We start from the raw sequence: 15,107 nt of genomic DNA on the forward strand, positions 1-15,107 counted from the left end.
CTTGAATAAGCATCTTCTCACCTTGCACACATTAAAAACATCCTTTTTTACGCTTCCTTTGAATCCTAAAATTGTCTTGAAGATTTGAGATATACTTGAAAATAATTCTTTGTAAAATTTGTTTCATCAGTAGAGGTGTTTAACAAAATAGAAAATTATTTATGACTCAACCCAATATATATATGTATGTGTGTGTATACATACATACATACATACATACATACATACATACACATTTCGTTTTTGTATTTGGTTTGCAAGATTCTTTATGTGAATTCGGGTGTTGAAACATATTTTATTGTGTTAGGGGAGAGTCATTCTCTTTTAGTGACTTATTATTTAACACAGTCACCAGTTCAATTTCCACTCATTTAATTATTTATTTTGTCTAAAATTTTCATTGACAATTTTATTCTAAAATTTTCAATGACAATTTTCAATTGTCATTGACTCAACGACTATTGAAAAGGTTGTAAGACAACGGATATTTTAGAAAAAATAAATAACTAAATGAATGGAAATCGAACAGGTGAGTGTGTTAAATGATTAGGCACTAAAAGAGAATGACTCACCTCAGACATAATATATATATATATATATATATAATATATATATATAATCATCATCATCATCATCATCATCGTTTAACGTCCGCTTTCCATGCTAGCATGGGTTGGACGGTTCAACTGGGGTCTGGGAAGCCCGAAGGCTGCACCAGGCCAGTCAGATGTGGCAGTGTTTCTACAGCTGGATGCCCTTCCTAACGCCAACCACTCCGAGAGTGTAGTGGGTGATTTTATGTGCCACCGACACAGGTGCCAGACGAGGCTGGCAGACGGCCACGCTCGGATGGTGTTTTTTATGTGCCACCGACACAGGTGCCAGACGAGGCTGGCAGACGGCCACGCTCGGATGGTGTTTTTTTATGTGCCACCGACACAGGTGCCAGACGAGGCTGGCAGACGGCCACGCTCGGATGGTGTTTTTTATGTGCCACCGACACAGGTGCCAGACGAGGCTGGCATAATTCCCTCTCTCTCTTTCGGAGAGGCACTGAGCAGCTATACACACACATACACACACGGCAGTAACTTCCACCTACCGAATTCAATCACAAAGCTCCGGTCGGCTCGGGGCTATAGTGGAAGACACCTACCCAAAGTGTCACGCAGTGGGACTGAACCCGAAACCATGTAGCTAGGAAGCAAGCTCCCTAACCACACAGCCATGCCCATAGGATAAAATTTTTTTCGGGAAAAAAATTTTATCAATGGCCAGCATATCAAAAAATGCCTTTAAAGGTAAAATTTATACATAATTTACAAGATAAGGGCAGAAGAAAAGTTCAGATTTTTCTATTTCAGATATATTTGGGGTATTTAAGTCTGCTCGGGACTTGGTGCTTGCTTCTTCCGTGGGTATGAATAAGTATTTCATTTATATCTCGCATATTTGCTGCTGAAGAGGGGAAAATTTCTTGTGAATTAACTCCGAAATTGGACCAATACGGTAATAATGAATTTTTTAGAGATTACTATTGGTTTGTTTCAAGACGCATAAATTTAATGGTTATCGACAATTTTTTGTTTCGGTGTATCTGGCATTAGAATTTTTCTTCTGCCCTTATCTTGTAAATTATATAAATATATATATAAGTAAGCTTCTTACCACATAGCAACACCTCTTGTGGAGGAAGGCCTATGTGGTTGGTTAGTCTACTAGAAATAGTAGCCAAAACGCCTTTAAACCATACCAAACAGTCTTGCAAAAGAATGCAGTTAATAATGTTGTTCAAGGTACGCTATTCCAGAAGAAAGTATGGTATGGTCTGAGCTGGAATTACCTTTGATTATAGGTCTTGCTATTCTGTCACGTCTGACCTGGACTAAATAACAATAAGTTCAGTTGATCTCCAGAATTACTCCTAGTTTTGCCTCAAACCCTCTGCTATTCTTTCTTAAGAAAAACACAAACCTATGTAACTCCCTTGTCGCAAGTATTGGGTTGTCTGGAAAGTTTGCGCCGATTTTTAAAGGAAAGAAAAAGGTCAATAAATACTTGCCATTACATTTTTAATCAACCAGATAGGAACCATTTTGTTGTACAATGTGTCTCCATTTTTCCTTTAACTTGAAAATACCCTCTTCCCAGAATTGAGGTGGTTTCATGGCAAAGAATTCATCAAGGAATCTTTTTACGTCATCTAAGAAATTTTTACCATTAAGACTATTCTGCAGAGACCCGAATAAGTGGAAATCCGAAGGAGCAATATCTGGGGAATATGGAGGGTGGGGTAACACATCCTAGCCGAGCTGCAGCAATTTTTGTCTGGTTCCCAAAGCATCAAGTGCCGAAAAGTAACTTTCTTATCTTCCATTTTAAAGGGTTACAATATTAACACAGGTTATAGGAACATCAGCTTTCTTCCACGAAAAGATAGCTTAAACTATGCTCTAAATGGAGGTGTAGTAAAATCCTATTTTATGGACTCAACAATGTTCTGAAATAAATCAAAAGTTAAGTTACTATAAATCGGCATGAACTTTCCGGACAACCCAATACTTTTACATTGATGGAAAAACAGAAAATTTAAGTCTCCTCAAAGAAGATGTAATGATTGCACTTGATCTAACATTGTTTTTACTGATTCATATATACACCGCTATATTGCCCTTGTTCTAATATTCGCACTACAGTCTACTTATACATTAGTGAAACGAGTTGTATGTTGGTGGATTCCTTCAATAAAATCACTCAAGTCATGAAACAACAGTTAAGATGTATCTATAACCAGACATTCAGTTTCTGTCTACTAAATCCATTCACAAGGTTTTGGTTGTCATGGGAGCTGTGCTGTTTTCTGACTTTGTAAACATGTCCACGGGTGTTAGACAAGTGGAGTTTGAAAGAATTTAAAAGTTGCTTCCCTTGCTTAAGTAAGAGTTGCTTACCTTTCAATGTTACTCGCTTTCAGCTTTTACTGCCGTTTGAGACGGCTATTTGAAATAAATTGATTCCGATACTATGAAAAATTGAGATATTATTTGCCAAAAATGAAAATAAATAAATATATAGATAGGTACAGACGTGACTGTGTAGTAAGAAGCTTGCTTCCCAACCACATGGTTCGGGTTCAGTACCACAGCTGGCACATTTGTCAAGTGTTTTCTACTATAGTCTTTGGTTGGCCGAAGTCTTGTGAGTGGATGTGGTAGACGGAAACTGAAAGAAGCTCGTCGTATATATATATATATATATATATATATATATATATATATTATGTGAAATAGAAAGATGAATAATCTTGTAGTAGATTAATCAAAAGTTTAACCGATACCTTAGTAGCAAAAATCACAGCAGTAAACAGCACGGTTGGAGGTACAACCATCTGGCGTTGCAACCGTGCGTTGGTGCGGATAATTGAAATTAAAACATTATTGGTGAATTGAAGAAATGGAGCTGAACGCAGATTGAACAGAAATCGTTTTATTTCATTCTACACGTGTTTCGAAAGGCACAAATTACCAAAATCCGATTGAATAATGGGACCATATTGTGTCTTTCTCTTCAGGAAGAAAAAAGGAAATCCGTTGGAAAAACAAAAACAGAACAGAGGCGGAGCAAAAACAAATCGAACTGTGCTCCTAAGAGCCCATGGCGAAACTGTTTATCAGTGTATGTTGAGAACCGGTGGCTGAAGAATTCAACGGTCAATCATGTGGGTGAGGGTGTATAGATGTTCTTTGTGACCGAGAATAAAGTTCTGACTATTTAAGGAATATTGGATGTTTTATAAGGGGCGAGAAAAAATCTACTTAGAGACGTGTGTGTGTGTATACTGTTCAATATATGTGTGTGTTGGCGTAGGGGTAGAAAACATTTTTTGTGTACGTGTGTGCGTTTGATCTTTCGGCTGTCAGTGGCTACTGCCGTGATAACCGTTGGGTGGCAGAAAGAAAAAAAAAAAAAAAAATATATATATATTATGTTTTATGTGTGTGTGTGTTCATCTAAGCCTGCCTTGTCAAGGAAACCCGCCGCTGTGAAAAAACCAAGCCCCGTTTGTCTTACAGGAGTAATTCCCCTTGCAGTGGTTAATCGTAGATATCTTAAAGGCTATTTCAGAATTTGTTACCAAGGGCTATGGGTGCCGGTATTATTCATAAACGCTATTTAAAAGCCAGATAAGTGTAACGCCGCCAATGGGGGCATCGAAAAGCCGACTGTAAGAGCCCGTTTACCATCCGGCCTCTGGCAAACAAAATATGGAAGAGTTCGGAGACACAAAGGTTGCACTGTCTTCTGCCCCTATCAAATGGGAGGGCCACCGACAAAATTGACCATTCCAGCCTATAGCTTAAGTTCGTATCCTTCAGTCGCCATATTAGCTTACTGAGTCCCGTATCCAATATTCCTTAAATAGTCAGAACTTTATTCTCGGTCACAAAGAACATCTATACACCCTCACCCACATGATTGACCGATGCCTGACCCGTTGAATTCTTCAGCCACCGGTTCTCAACATACACTGATAAACAGTTTCGCCATGGGCTCTTAGGAGCACAGTTCGATTTGTTTTTGCTCCGCCTCTGTTCTGTTTTTGTTTTTCCAACGGATTTCCTTTTTTCTTCCTGAAGAGAAAGACACAATATGGTCCCATTATTCAATCGGATTTTGGTAATTTGTGCCTTTCGAAACACGTGTAGAATGAAATAAAACGATTTCTGTTCAATCTGCGTTCAGCTCCATTTCTTCAATTCACCAATAATGTTTTATATATATATATATATATATATATATGTATATATATATGTATATATTTGTGTATGTGTGTGTGTCTTTGTGTCTATGTTTGTCCCCCATCACCGCTTGACAACCAGTGTTGGTGTGTTTATGTCCCTGCAACTTAGTGGTTCAATCAAAATGACTGAAGAATAAGTACTAGGCTTAAAATTAATAAGTCCTGGGGTCGAATTGTTTGACTAAAATCCTTCAAGGTGCTGCTCCAGCATGTCCACTGTCAAATGACAGAAACTAGTAAAAGAATAAAAGAATAAATTAACTAAAATGATCATGATTTGAAATCCATGTTCTCACCCTCCTTTCTTTTCCGACTGGGGTATCCATGTATCTATTCGACTGGAAGATTGCTATCTCTGTCCCTCTAAAACTCCAATCTCACATCAACTGGCATGAAACCATCCTCCTCAGTACTATTCTCCCCCTCCCAGTTGAGGGATTTTGCCTTGCAAGTTACTTGATGACCCTGTCAGTGATGCTGCAATGTAAAAAGCACTGGTGCTGGTGCCACATAAAAAGCACTGCTACTGGTGCCATGTAAAAATCACCCAGTCCACTCTGTAAAGTGGTTGACATCAGGAAGGGCATCCAGCTGTAAGAACAGGCAGTGGAGCTTGATGCAGTCCCATAGCCTGCTAAATCGTTCAACCCATGGCAGCATGGAAGATGGACATTAAATTATGGTGAATGATGAATGATGAAACGAAATTAGAAAAAAGATTAATCAAATTGAAGTTTTTATTTCTAAGTGTGTATTGCTTTAGCAATAATTTTAAACATAATGAGGTAAAAGAGTGGATTTGGTAGACGGAAACTAGGTAAAAGAGTGGATTTGGTAGATGGAAACTGAAAGAAGCCTGTCGTATATATGTATGTGTGTGTATAAGTTTGTGTGCCTGTGTTTGTCCCCCCAACATCGCTTGACAACCGATGCTGGTGTGTTTACGTCCCCATAACTTAGTGGTTCGGCAAAAGAGACTGATAGAATAAGTACTAGGCTTTCAAAGAATAAGTCGTGGGGTCGATTTGCTCGACTAAAGGCAGTGCTTCAGCATGGCCACAGTCAAATGACTGAAACAAGTAAAAGAGGTAAAGAGTTTATTGAGGTTGGCTCCAACTACTACTAGGAAGGCTTCCTTGTGTCGATCAGTTAAGTGACCTTTATTTAGATGTCATCTTGGCTGTCTTTGTGTGTAGAAACCTCATAGCACATCATCTTTGCTTACATGCCTCTTTATAGAATGAAAAGCATGAGTTGATAGAGGCATGAATAATAGTGATGAGAAAGATGTATGATACTATGTATGCATGCTTGCTTGCTTACATATATACATGCATATGTACATACATACACACACTCACATACATACATACATACATACATACATACATACATACATACATACATACATACATACATACATACATACATCTAATATAATATAATAAATGCAAAAACTAATTTCTGTGTGTCAGTGTGTCACACTTTGACCCCCCCCCTCTCACTATTCAATGACACTCCTTTGTACTGGGGTGAGAGTAATAGTAGGCATAGAGATGGTGAGGGCAGCGGTGAAGACAGAGAGAGAAAGAAAGAGAGACAAAGAAATTTAGTGAGAGTTGATGATGTTTTATTAAAAGTAGTAGTGTTGATGGTGGTAATGGGAGTAATAATAAGAGAGAGAGAGAGTGGGTATGTGAGAGAAAGAGAGAGATGATGTACAACTTTGCAAGACAGAAAATCCTGTGGCCAGCATACTGAACCAACTATTGAACACTATCATTTTTGTTTTATTTTTTGCTTTCTTTAATACATACATACATATATATATGAAATACACTTTAATTGAAATATAGTTTCCCCAAAATTAAACATATCTAATATAATAAATGTGAAGGTCAGTGTGTCAGTGTGTCACACTTTTTCAACTTTACTCCTAGTGGCCGTAGCCCAACATATCATACCATTTTGGTATCCATGAGTAAATTAAAAACATTCTGGGCCGAATCCAGACCTGCAATCCTGAAATTTTGGATACCTATGTTTTCATTAATGCGATTGTTTTTGTTGATTTTTTTTACATGATTTTTAGCAACGAATATGATCATCATTGGGATATGACTCTGGAAGAAACAATTGCAACAGATTCTCCAAAACAAGTCAGAGATGTTTGCAGATCTTTCCATTCAGGGTTAGTTGCTTAAAAGTTACACACCAGCCTATAAACTGCCTGATAGGCTGGCTTTTAAGCTAGTGCATACATACAAAAATAGCCTGTTGTTGATGTTGAAATTCCAATGAAGGAGCTTTGGATCTAGGTTAGAAGCCAGCTCTTTCTTCATTTGCAAGAAATCTTGAAATAAAACTGAACAATGACATACAGACATACATGTTTGTATGTATATGGTCTGTATATGAACATGTGTGTGTGAGTTTTCACCAGTATGTTTTAATATCATGAGATAATTAATGTGATTTTTAAAAATTAATTGCAGTTGCCTTTTCAATTGTGTCCTGACGAATATTACTTAGTGAATAAAAAAGGAGTGAAATCTTTGAAAATTCAAGATGAGTAAGGAATTTACCCAATTTTGATGTTTTCTAAATACCTTAAATAGATTCATTTACTTCATAAAACCCACCACATCATCTGTATCAAAATAATTATGTTATTTTAAAATCTGAATAAAAGAACTTAAAAATATGTGTGTGTACACTTAGCCTTCATTCACATGTAGGTATGACTTTCACTAATTGCTTTTTGGCATCTATGTAGTTGTGAGTAGACACAGATACTTTCTTGGCTCTCCTGCTCTGGATCCAACAGATCATCAAAGCTCTGACTGATGAAAGGAGAGATGACTGCACCAGCGGTGATCTTGTATTCACTTTCAGCTAGCTGAAGAGAATAGTATGAAAGGATATACTTGGTTTGAGGACAGAATACACCTCCCAGTCCAGGAATCAAGCCCACAACCTTTTGATCATAATCCTAAAACTCTAACTATTAGGCTACAAAAAACCCAGCTTAATCTATGAATAAATATTAGAAATAATTTCTGTCATTTTACTAAACTCTCTAAGTTACTGAATATTTTGAAAATTAACTGGAAGTCATAAACAATCTGTTCTTGATACAAATATATATTGAATCTGAGCATTGAATACAATAAGCTCATTATTATTTTTATGAACATCAGCTGTGCCCACATAGCTCAGTTGGTAGAATATCAGACTTTTTAGAGATTGTTTCTAAGAAGTAATCTAAGGGTTGTGGGTTTGAGTCTCTTGTGGACAAAAGCAGTTTAACCCTTTTGTTACTGTATTTATTTTGAGATGCTCTGTATTTCTTTCAATTATTTTAAATATAACAAAGAATTTAATAAAATAACTTAGTTATCATTAAGCTAGTGTTAGGAACATAAATTGTGACTAAGGTTTGGTGGAAAATTTTAATTCAAAACTTATGAAAACAAGACATTTGTACTTAGAGCCAGAGCCGGTTTCTGCTGGGTTGTTAACAAAAGGGTTAAGGAGAAAGAATCATTTTTATGAACATGACAAAGAGTCATATAATTTTGAAGTTATTTCATGTAAAGTCTTTTCTTCTTTAAGAAGAATGATATTCTGTTTTTATTTTAAATAGAGCTTACAAAACACAGACTGTAGACCACGCAAAGCATCTCACACAGTTTCCATCTCTGTAAGTATACCATTTCATCCAATTTATCATCCTTTCATTCATCCAAATATGAAAAAGTATGAATCTTCCACCTGCCATATAGCAAGTATCTCACAAAATGATGTTATTTGCATTATAAGCCATTTCATACTTTGTTTATGTTGCTGGTGCATAGCTTCTGTTTCAAGTATGTTTTTTTTTGTGACGGCGTTCACCCAGGGTGGGTTGAGCCGGCTTCTTCTCTGGTCCTGACGGCATCACGAACCATGGCGGCCCACACTCGATGGTCCTGTGCGAGGTACTGGAGATAGCGAGCCATTTGCAGTTCCATCTGCGCAGACTGACCACCTGTGGAATTGGTTGCAAGTTTGTAGTAGGTAGATAGTTCGTATTTGTATTTATTGCCATGGTAGTAGTAGGATTCATAGAAGAAGTTTCATGGAAATATTAAATTCAAAAGCGGTCCCCGACATCCCGCATGCATATCCTGAGTGACGGGATGCCCTGTTTGCCACGGAAACTCCACAGACACAGGGACAGTGTTTCAAGTATTGAAATATCTGCAGTCATAACTGACCAGGCAACATAACATTTTATATATTTTTTTTTTCAACATTTCTCTATAATCAGAAGAGTAAAAAACAGAAAAGGTGGGAATTGATCCTCCAATCAATTATTTTCTGAATATAATAGTTTCTTGTGAGCTTAGATTCTAATTTCAATTATCCTTTCACATATCTTATACAGCAAACATTTCTGAGAAAAGCATGGATGTCCCTTCTTCAAAAATGTGAATTACTATGCTTATGTTACAAATGCATTAATGCATAGCTGCTCCACTAAGTTAGCCTTCATCATCATCATCATCATTTAACATCCGCTTTCCATGCTAGCATGGGTTGGACGATTTGACTGAGGTCTGGCAAACCAGACTCCAATCTGATCTGGCAGAGTTTCTACAGCTGGATGCCCTTCCTAATGCCAACCACTCCGAGAGTGTAGTGGGTGCTTTTTACGTGCCACCTGCACAGGAGCCAGTCCAGCAGCACTCAAATAACCCTCTAGCATTTAAATAACTCTGTCAAATGTTATGCTTATTTATTCACATTGTTTTGAATTAATCATGCATTATCTCATGCATTTGAGGCTTTGGTGATGTGATTACTTCTTTTAGAATGATATTGCAGGGTAGGTGTTGAAGCTAGCCAAATCTGGCCGGCTTGAACATAAAACAGGCAGAATATATGGACCTAACGTGGCTGTTTTGAATGCTAAATGGTTAAGTGTCTTTACCAGGGACATAATACAGAACCTATGGCAAGGCACAAAGTACTGGAATGCCTGGAGTTTTATATATTCTTGAAGAGACATAATGCTTCAAATTTATGTTACCAAAATGTAAAATGAAATAAAATAAAATATAGATATCAAGTTTTGGCACAAGGCCAGCAATTTCAAGGGTGGGAACTGAGTTGATTATATCGATCCAAGTGTTCAATTAGTACTTATCTTATTGACTCCAAAAGGATGAAAGGCAAAGTTAACCTTGGCAGAATTTCAACTCAGAATGTGAAGATGGACAAAATGCCTCTAAGTGTTTGTCCAGCATGCTAACAATTCTGCCAGCTCACCACCTTAAAATAAAATAAAATACTAAAATTATAAACAGATATTTTTGATACTTTTAGTAAGAGTAAAGGGATTGCATATGGTCTTCCTAGGCCCTCTAAGATTGGTGATGAATGTAGCTGATTTTCAGTTTTAACAGCTGTATGTCAATATCTGTTGGAATATTGAAGGCGGGAAGGAAATCCTGTGGGGTGACACTCTGGCAAAGAAGGATTGGGTATCAGGGTTTATGTGGGAACTATAGATAGGAGACAGAATGGACAGGAGAGTTATTGTAGACTTAGGTGGATATGGTATGCAGCTAACTAACTCAGGGAAGCAGAGGCTGGTGTAATAGTTGTAGAAAGAGCAGAGTGAGGAGACAGCATGCCTGTGGATTAGAGTTTGGAGTGTGTTGATGAGTAAGTCATTGACTGGATTGATTTTTTAATTTTTTTATGTGGTTTAGGGTGTGACAGTAGAGATTCAATGTGACCTTCACTTAAGCTTTGTATTTGGTTAATGATTGCTTAGGGCTGGAGTATTTTTTGGCTCTGAAGAGGAAGTTTAGTTTTTGATGTGCAGTTTTTGATATGATACATATGTGAGATTACCAGGATGATTATCCATAATTGTAAAACACTTGAGAGGGTGAGTTAAATGATTGATTGATATGCAATGTGATTGTGCCTAAATGCCGTTGAAAGAGACAAAAATATCATAAACAACTTAAGACATTCACAAATATATTATCCTTTCTGTGAACTGGAATATGCTGATGCTATTGGTATTTGTAATTATTTCATTGTAGAAAGCCTAACAGCCGTTTTGAGGTGATAAAGCTGAGAAATGCTATGCATAATATGCTACAGAAAGCTGGAGCGAATGAAGATTACAAGAGTGAAGATGGTCTTACACAGGTAAATAAATTAGGTTAAATGATATTACAAAAGCTAAGTATATTTATATGAAGCTGTATAGAATATAAAGAAAATGTGTAAAAGAACTTATCATCAATTATTATTGCATTTTATACTTAATATTTTGAACCAACCAGAACAAAGAAACCAATAACTATAAAATTAAGAAGGAATATTCTGGTCATAAAATATACATTTTGGTTATTATTTGTTTGTCATTATGAAATTGTTTTAAAGAGAAACTGCTTCCACTATTGTCATCTCTATTGTTTCTGATTTTCTTTCCATGTAAGCAGGATCTCAATATCCTAAGATATGCTGTTGTTCTCTGAAGGTTTATATGCCTGTCTTTTGTTAATTCACAGTTAACTGCCTAATTTGCACTCAACATGCATCATGTATTACATACCTATTGGAAGACACCCAACATTTTTGCAAACATCAACTAGTTTTTCTAATATCCATTGTCTTTCTTTCATATTTTAAATTCAGTTGTTTCTTATTGTACATATGATTATTTCCTTAACTCTTAAATTCCTGTAGTTCTTTCTCTATATAAATCTCCCACTTCTGTTAGAAACTACAGATTCTAATGAAATGCAGTTGGTCCAGTATCAGAATCATTAAAATATAACTAATGCATGAATTTGGCTGTAGCTAGCTAACATGATACATTAACGCTTTGAGCCCATAACACTGGTTTACCAGTGAATGGCTTACTTTTCTCTATACTGTAGCACTGGTGGAGTGCTAGGTATATGGTAAAATAAGGTTCAGGAGATCAGAGCTCAAAGGGTTTCATTGGTGCACATTATGAATGTGGTTTTTACTTGTTGTTATTGGGTTTTACTTATTGTCATGTTACTTTCACTTGCCCAGTAGGTTGAATACAGGCAAGCTAATTATATCATCATCATCATCATCATCATTGTTTAACGTCCATTTTTCATGCTAGCATGGGTTGGACAGTTTTGTATTGTTACCCTTAACCCTGTTTTTTCCTGTGCTTGTGCATATATAGACGTGTGTATGAACCTTTATGGTGCATGTGCATGTGTATGGGTTTGTATGTATATACATATATATTTGGCGAAAGATGAGAGTGAGGATGTGTACGTTTTCAAGTGAGGGTGGATGAACGTAGACTTTTAGGCACATGCATATGGGTGGGCAGGTGCACATGTGTAGGTATAAACTTATGCAAATACTATGAACTTTTTTACCCCCTTACATTACTCCCTCTTACCTAGCGGTCATTCGAATAGCTCTTTTGTCTTAATAACAGTCAATCACACAGTAATTTCCCTTTGTATAGCATTTTTCATAGCATTTTTCCAATGGCCAGATAACAGAAGAGATGGCGGCATGGATTTCCACCTCAGCATCTGAAACGCGTAGTTTTATCATGGCTACCGAATAATTGTCACATATTACATTTACAGATAAATTCCTCTATTAACATAATATCGAGGTCTCTTTCTTTCTTTTATTGTTTTACCATTTTTATCAATATATATATATATACTAGCTTAAGGTGACCCGCTCTACGCACGGGTAAGAGTGTGGTTGTTACTTTCTGTTGCTTCCTTTCTGTTTTTTATCACCACATTCTCCCTCTTTGTTTCTCTCTCCTTTCTCTCTCACTTTCCCACTCTCTTACTCTTCCTTTCTCTCGGATTCTCCCTCGCTTTCTCTTACTCTCTATCTTTCTCTATCTCTCTCCCATTTATAAACAACAAAAGATCTTGAGTAAGTTGAGAAAGAAAATATTTTGAAAGATAAATCATAAATATCAGGCAGTGACAACGGAACGGTCTGCTTCAAAGCAGACAGCAGAGCACTAACATTTAAAAGGGACAGATGAACTTGCGAGCTGAATAAAAATAAAAAAATATTGGAAACCAAAGTTTGAAGGGATAGAATCTGAGGATAGTAGAGTCACCATGGCTGGCATTTCTTAACGACGGACAGTAACATAGTGGCAGTTTAATGGCTGGCGTAAAATTTTGAATTTGATGTAAAAGAAAATTCTTAAACACCAAGCTTTGAAGTGATTCTTTCTCACGACAGTAGACTCACCATGGCAAGCATTCAAAACTTCTTCATCATGGACGGCAACACATTGACGATTTAAAGGCTGGCGCAAATTTTTTAGCTTCATGTAACAGAGAATTCTTAAACACCTGCTCCTGTAAATTTTAATCCCCTTCAAGCCCATTTAGACCTCTTTTCACATTTTGGTTAATATAACCTGATTTCATTCAGGTCTGCTCGGGCCACATTTTATAAGATGAGGATTTTGTCCTAGAGGTCACGCCTTTCATTTGAGGAAAAAAATAGTTGCCATGCAAACTCGCCAGCACTTTTAACATAGGTGTGCATATTTTCAGCACAACCGACCACATAATGCACACATTATATATATACGCATTATATATATATATGTGTGTGTGTGTGTACGCATTATATATACAAATGTATACAAATTATATATATATATATCATATATATATATATATATATATATATATATATCAATTAAATTAGAGATAAAACCACTATTAGGCAAATCAAACAATGAAAAACATAAACCAAAACATAAAAATAAAAAGTATAATATACAAAATATATAAAATATAAAATTTAAAAATTTAAATTATTTAAATTTAAAATTAAAATTATTAATTTATATTTATAATTAAAAAAATATATATAACTATCAAAAAGTATTAAAAAGTTTAATATACATAAATACAGGTATAAATACAGGTGCAATGGCCTAGTGGTTAGGGCAGCGGACTCACGGTCATAGGATCGTGGTTTCGATTCCCAGACCGGGCGTTGTGAGTGTTTATTGAGCGAAAACACCTAAAAGCTCCACGAGGCTCCAGCAGGGGATGGTGATCCCTGTTGTACTCTTTCACCACTCTTTCTCCCACTCTTTCTTCTGTTGGCCTGCTTGCTTAGCCAGCGGGATGGCATCATTCGAAGGCTAAAAAACAATGCGAACGCATTGTGACCAGCGATGTGTAACAACATCTGATAGTCTGGTCGGTCACGTGATCACGTGAAATACAGATATATACACTTTGTATATATACATCATATATATATTTATATATAGAACACACATACACACACATATATAAATTAACCCAATAAATATCTGATTCATAATATTTGTTCTCATGATTGTGGTGGTGGTGGTGGCGATGATAATTCTCTCTATGAATGCAGACAGACGTAGAGAGAGAGAGAGAGAGTGTGAAAGCGCTGTTGGAGGTGGGGAGGGGGAGATATAGGATGCTGTGAAACGACGTTATAAAGAGAAAGTGAAGGGAAAGGAGATAGATGCTGTGAAACGACGTTATAGATAGAAAGTGAAAGGAAGGGAGGAAAGAGAGTGAGTGATGGAGGAAGACAGATACATAAAAGAATGAGAGTAGACTTGCCAAAGTGCGTTTTTGGCCCTAGCAACAGCACCTTTTAAGATGGGGGTTTCTAACCTAGCCCACTCGCATTCTCTCCTCATTTTACATGTCCCCGTAAATTTTGGAGTCAATCTGACGGGATCTAGTGGCCTTAAACCCATTCTCAATGCCAAAACTAGACAAACAAACTTTTCGCATTTCAGAATTATAATATAGAGATAATGTTATGGGTTGGCCCTGCCCCTCTGGCGAATCTGACATGTCATGTAATGTTATGGGTTGGGTCTGTCCCTATGGCGAATCTGACATGTCATCTAATGTTATGGATTGGCCTGCATCCCTGGCGAATCTGACATGTCATGTAATGTTATGGGTTGCCTCTGCCCCTCTGGCGAATCTCCTACATGTCATGTATTGTTATGGGTTCAGTCTGCCCCTCTGGCGAATCCCTGACATGTCATGTAATGTTATGGATTGGCCCTGTCCCTCTGGCGAATCTGATATGTCATGTAATGTTATGGGTTGGGTCTGTTCCTATGGCGAATCTGACATGTCATGTAATGTTATGGATTGGCCTGCACCTCTGGCGAATCTGACATATCATGTAATGCTATGGGTTGCCTCTGCCCCTCTGGCGAATCTCCTACATGTCATGTAATGTTATG

At 36.9% G+C, this 15,107-nt stretch overlaps 1 protein-coding gene across 1 annotated transcript in view; it reads left to right on the top strand.

Moving 5' to 3' along the window:
* LOC115224541 (axonemal dynein light chain domain-containing protein 1-like) overlaps positions 1–15,107 on the top strand; it is a 138,465-nt gene that overhangs the window by 8,830 nt on the left and 114,528 nt on the right. The window contains exons 6-8 of the mRNA XM_029795454.2: positions 7,297–7,373; positions 8,448–8,504; positions 10,903–11,011. Coding sequence (XP_029651314.2) covers positions 7,297–7,373; positions 8,448–8,504; positions 10,903–11,011 — 243 coding nt within the window. The remainder of the gene's footprint in view (positions 1–7,296; positions 7,374–8,447; positions 8,505–10,902; positions 11,012–15,107) is intronic.

This window comes from Octopus sinensis, linkage group LG2 (genome assembly GCF_006345805.1).
Source record: "Octopus sinensis linkage group LG2, ASM634580v1, whole genome shotgun sequence".
Classification (NCBI taxonomy): Eukaryota; Metazoa; Mollusca; class Cephalopoda; order Octopoda; family Octopodidae; genus Octopus; species Octopus sinensis.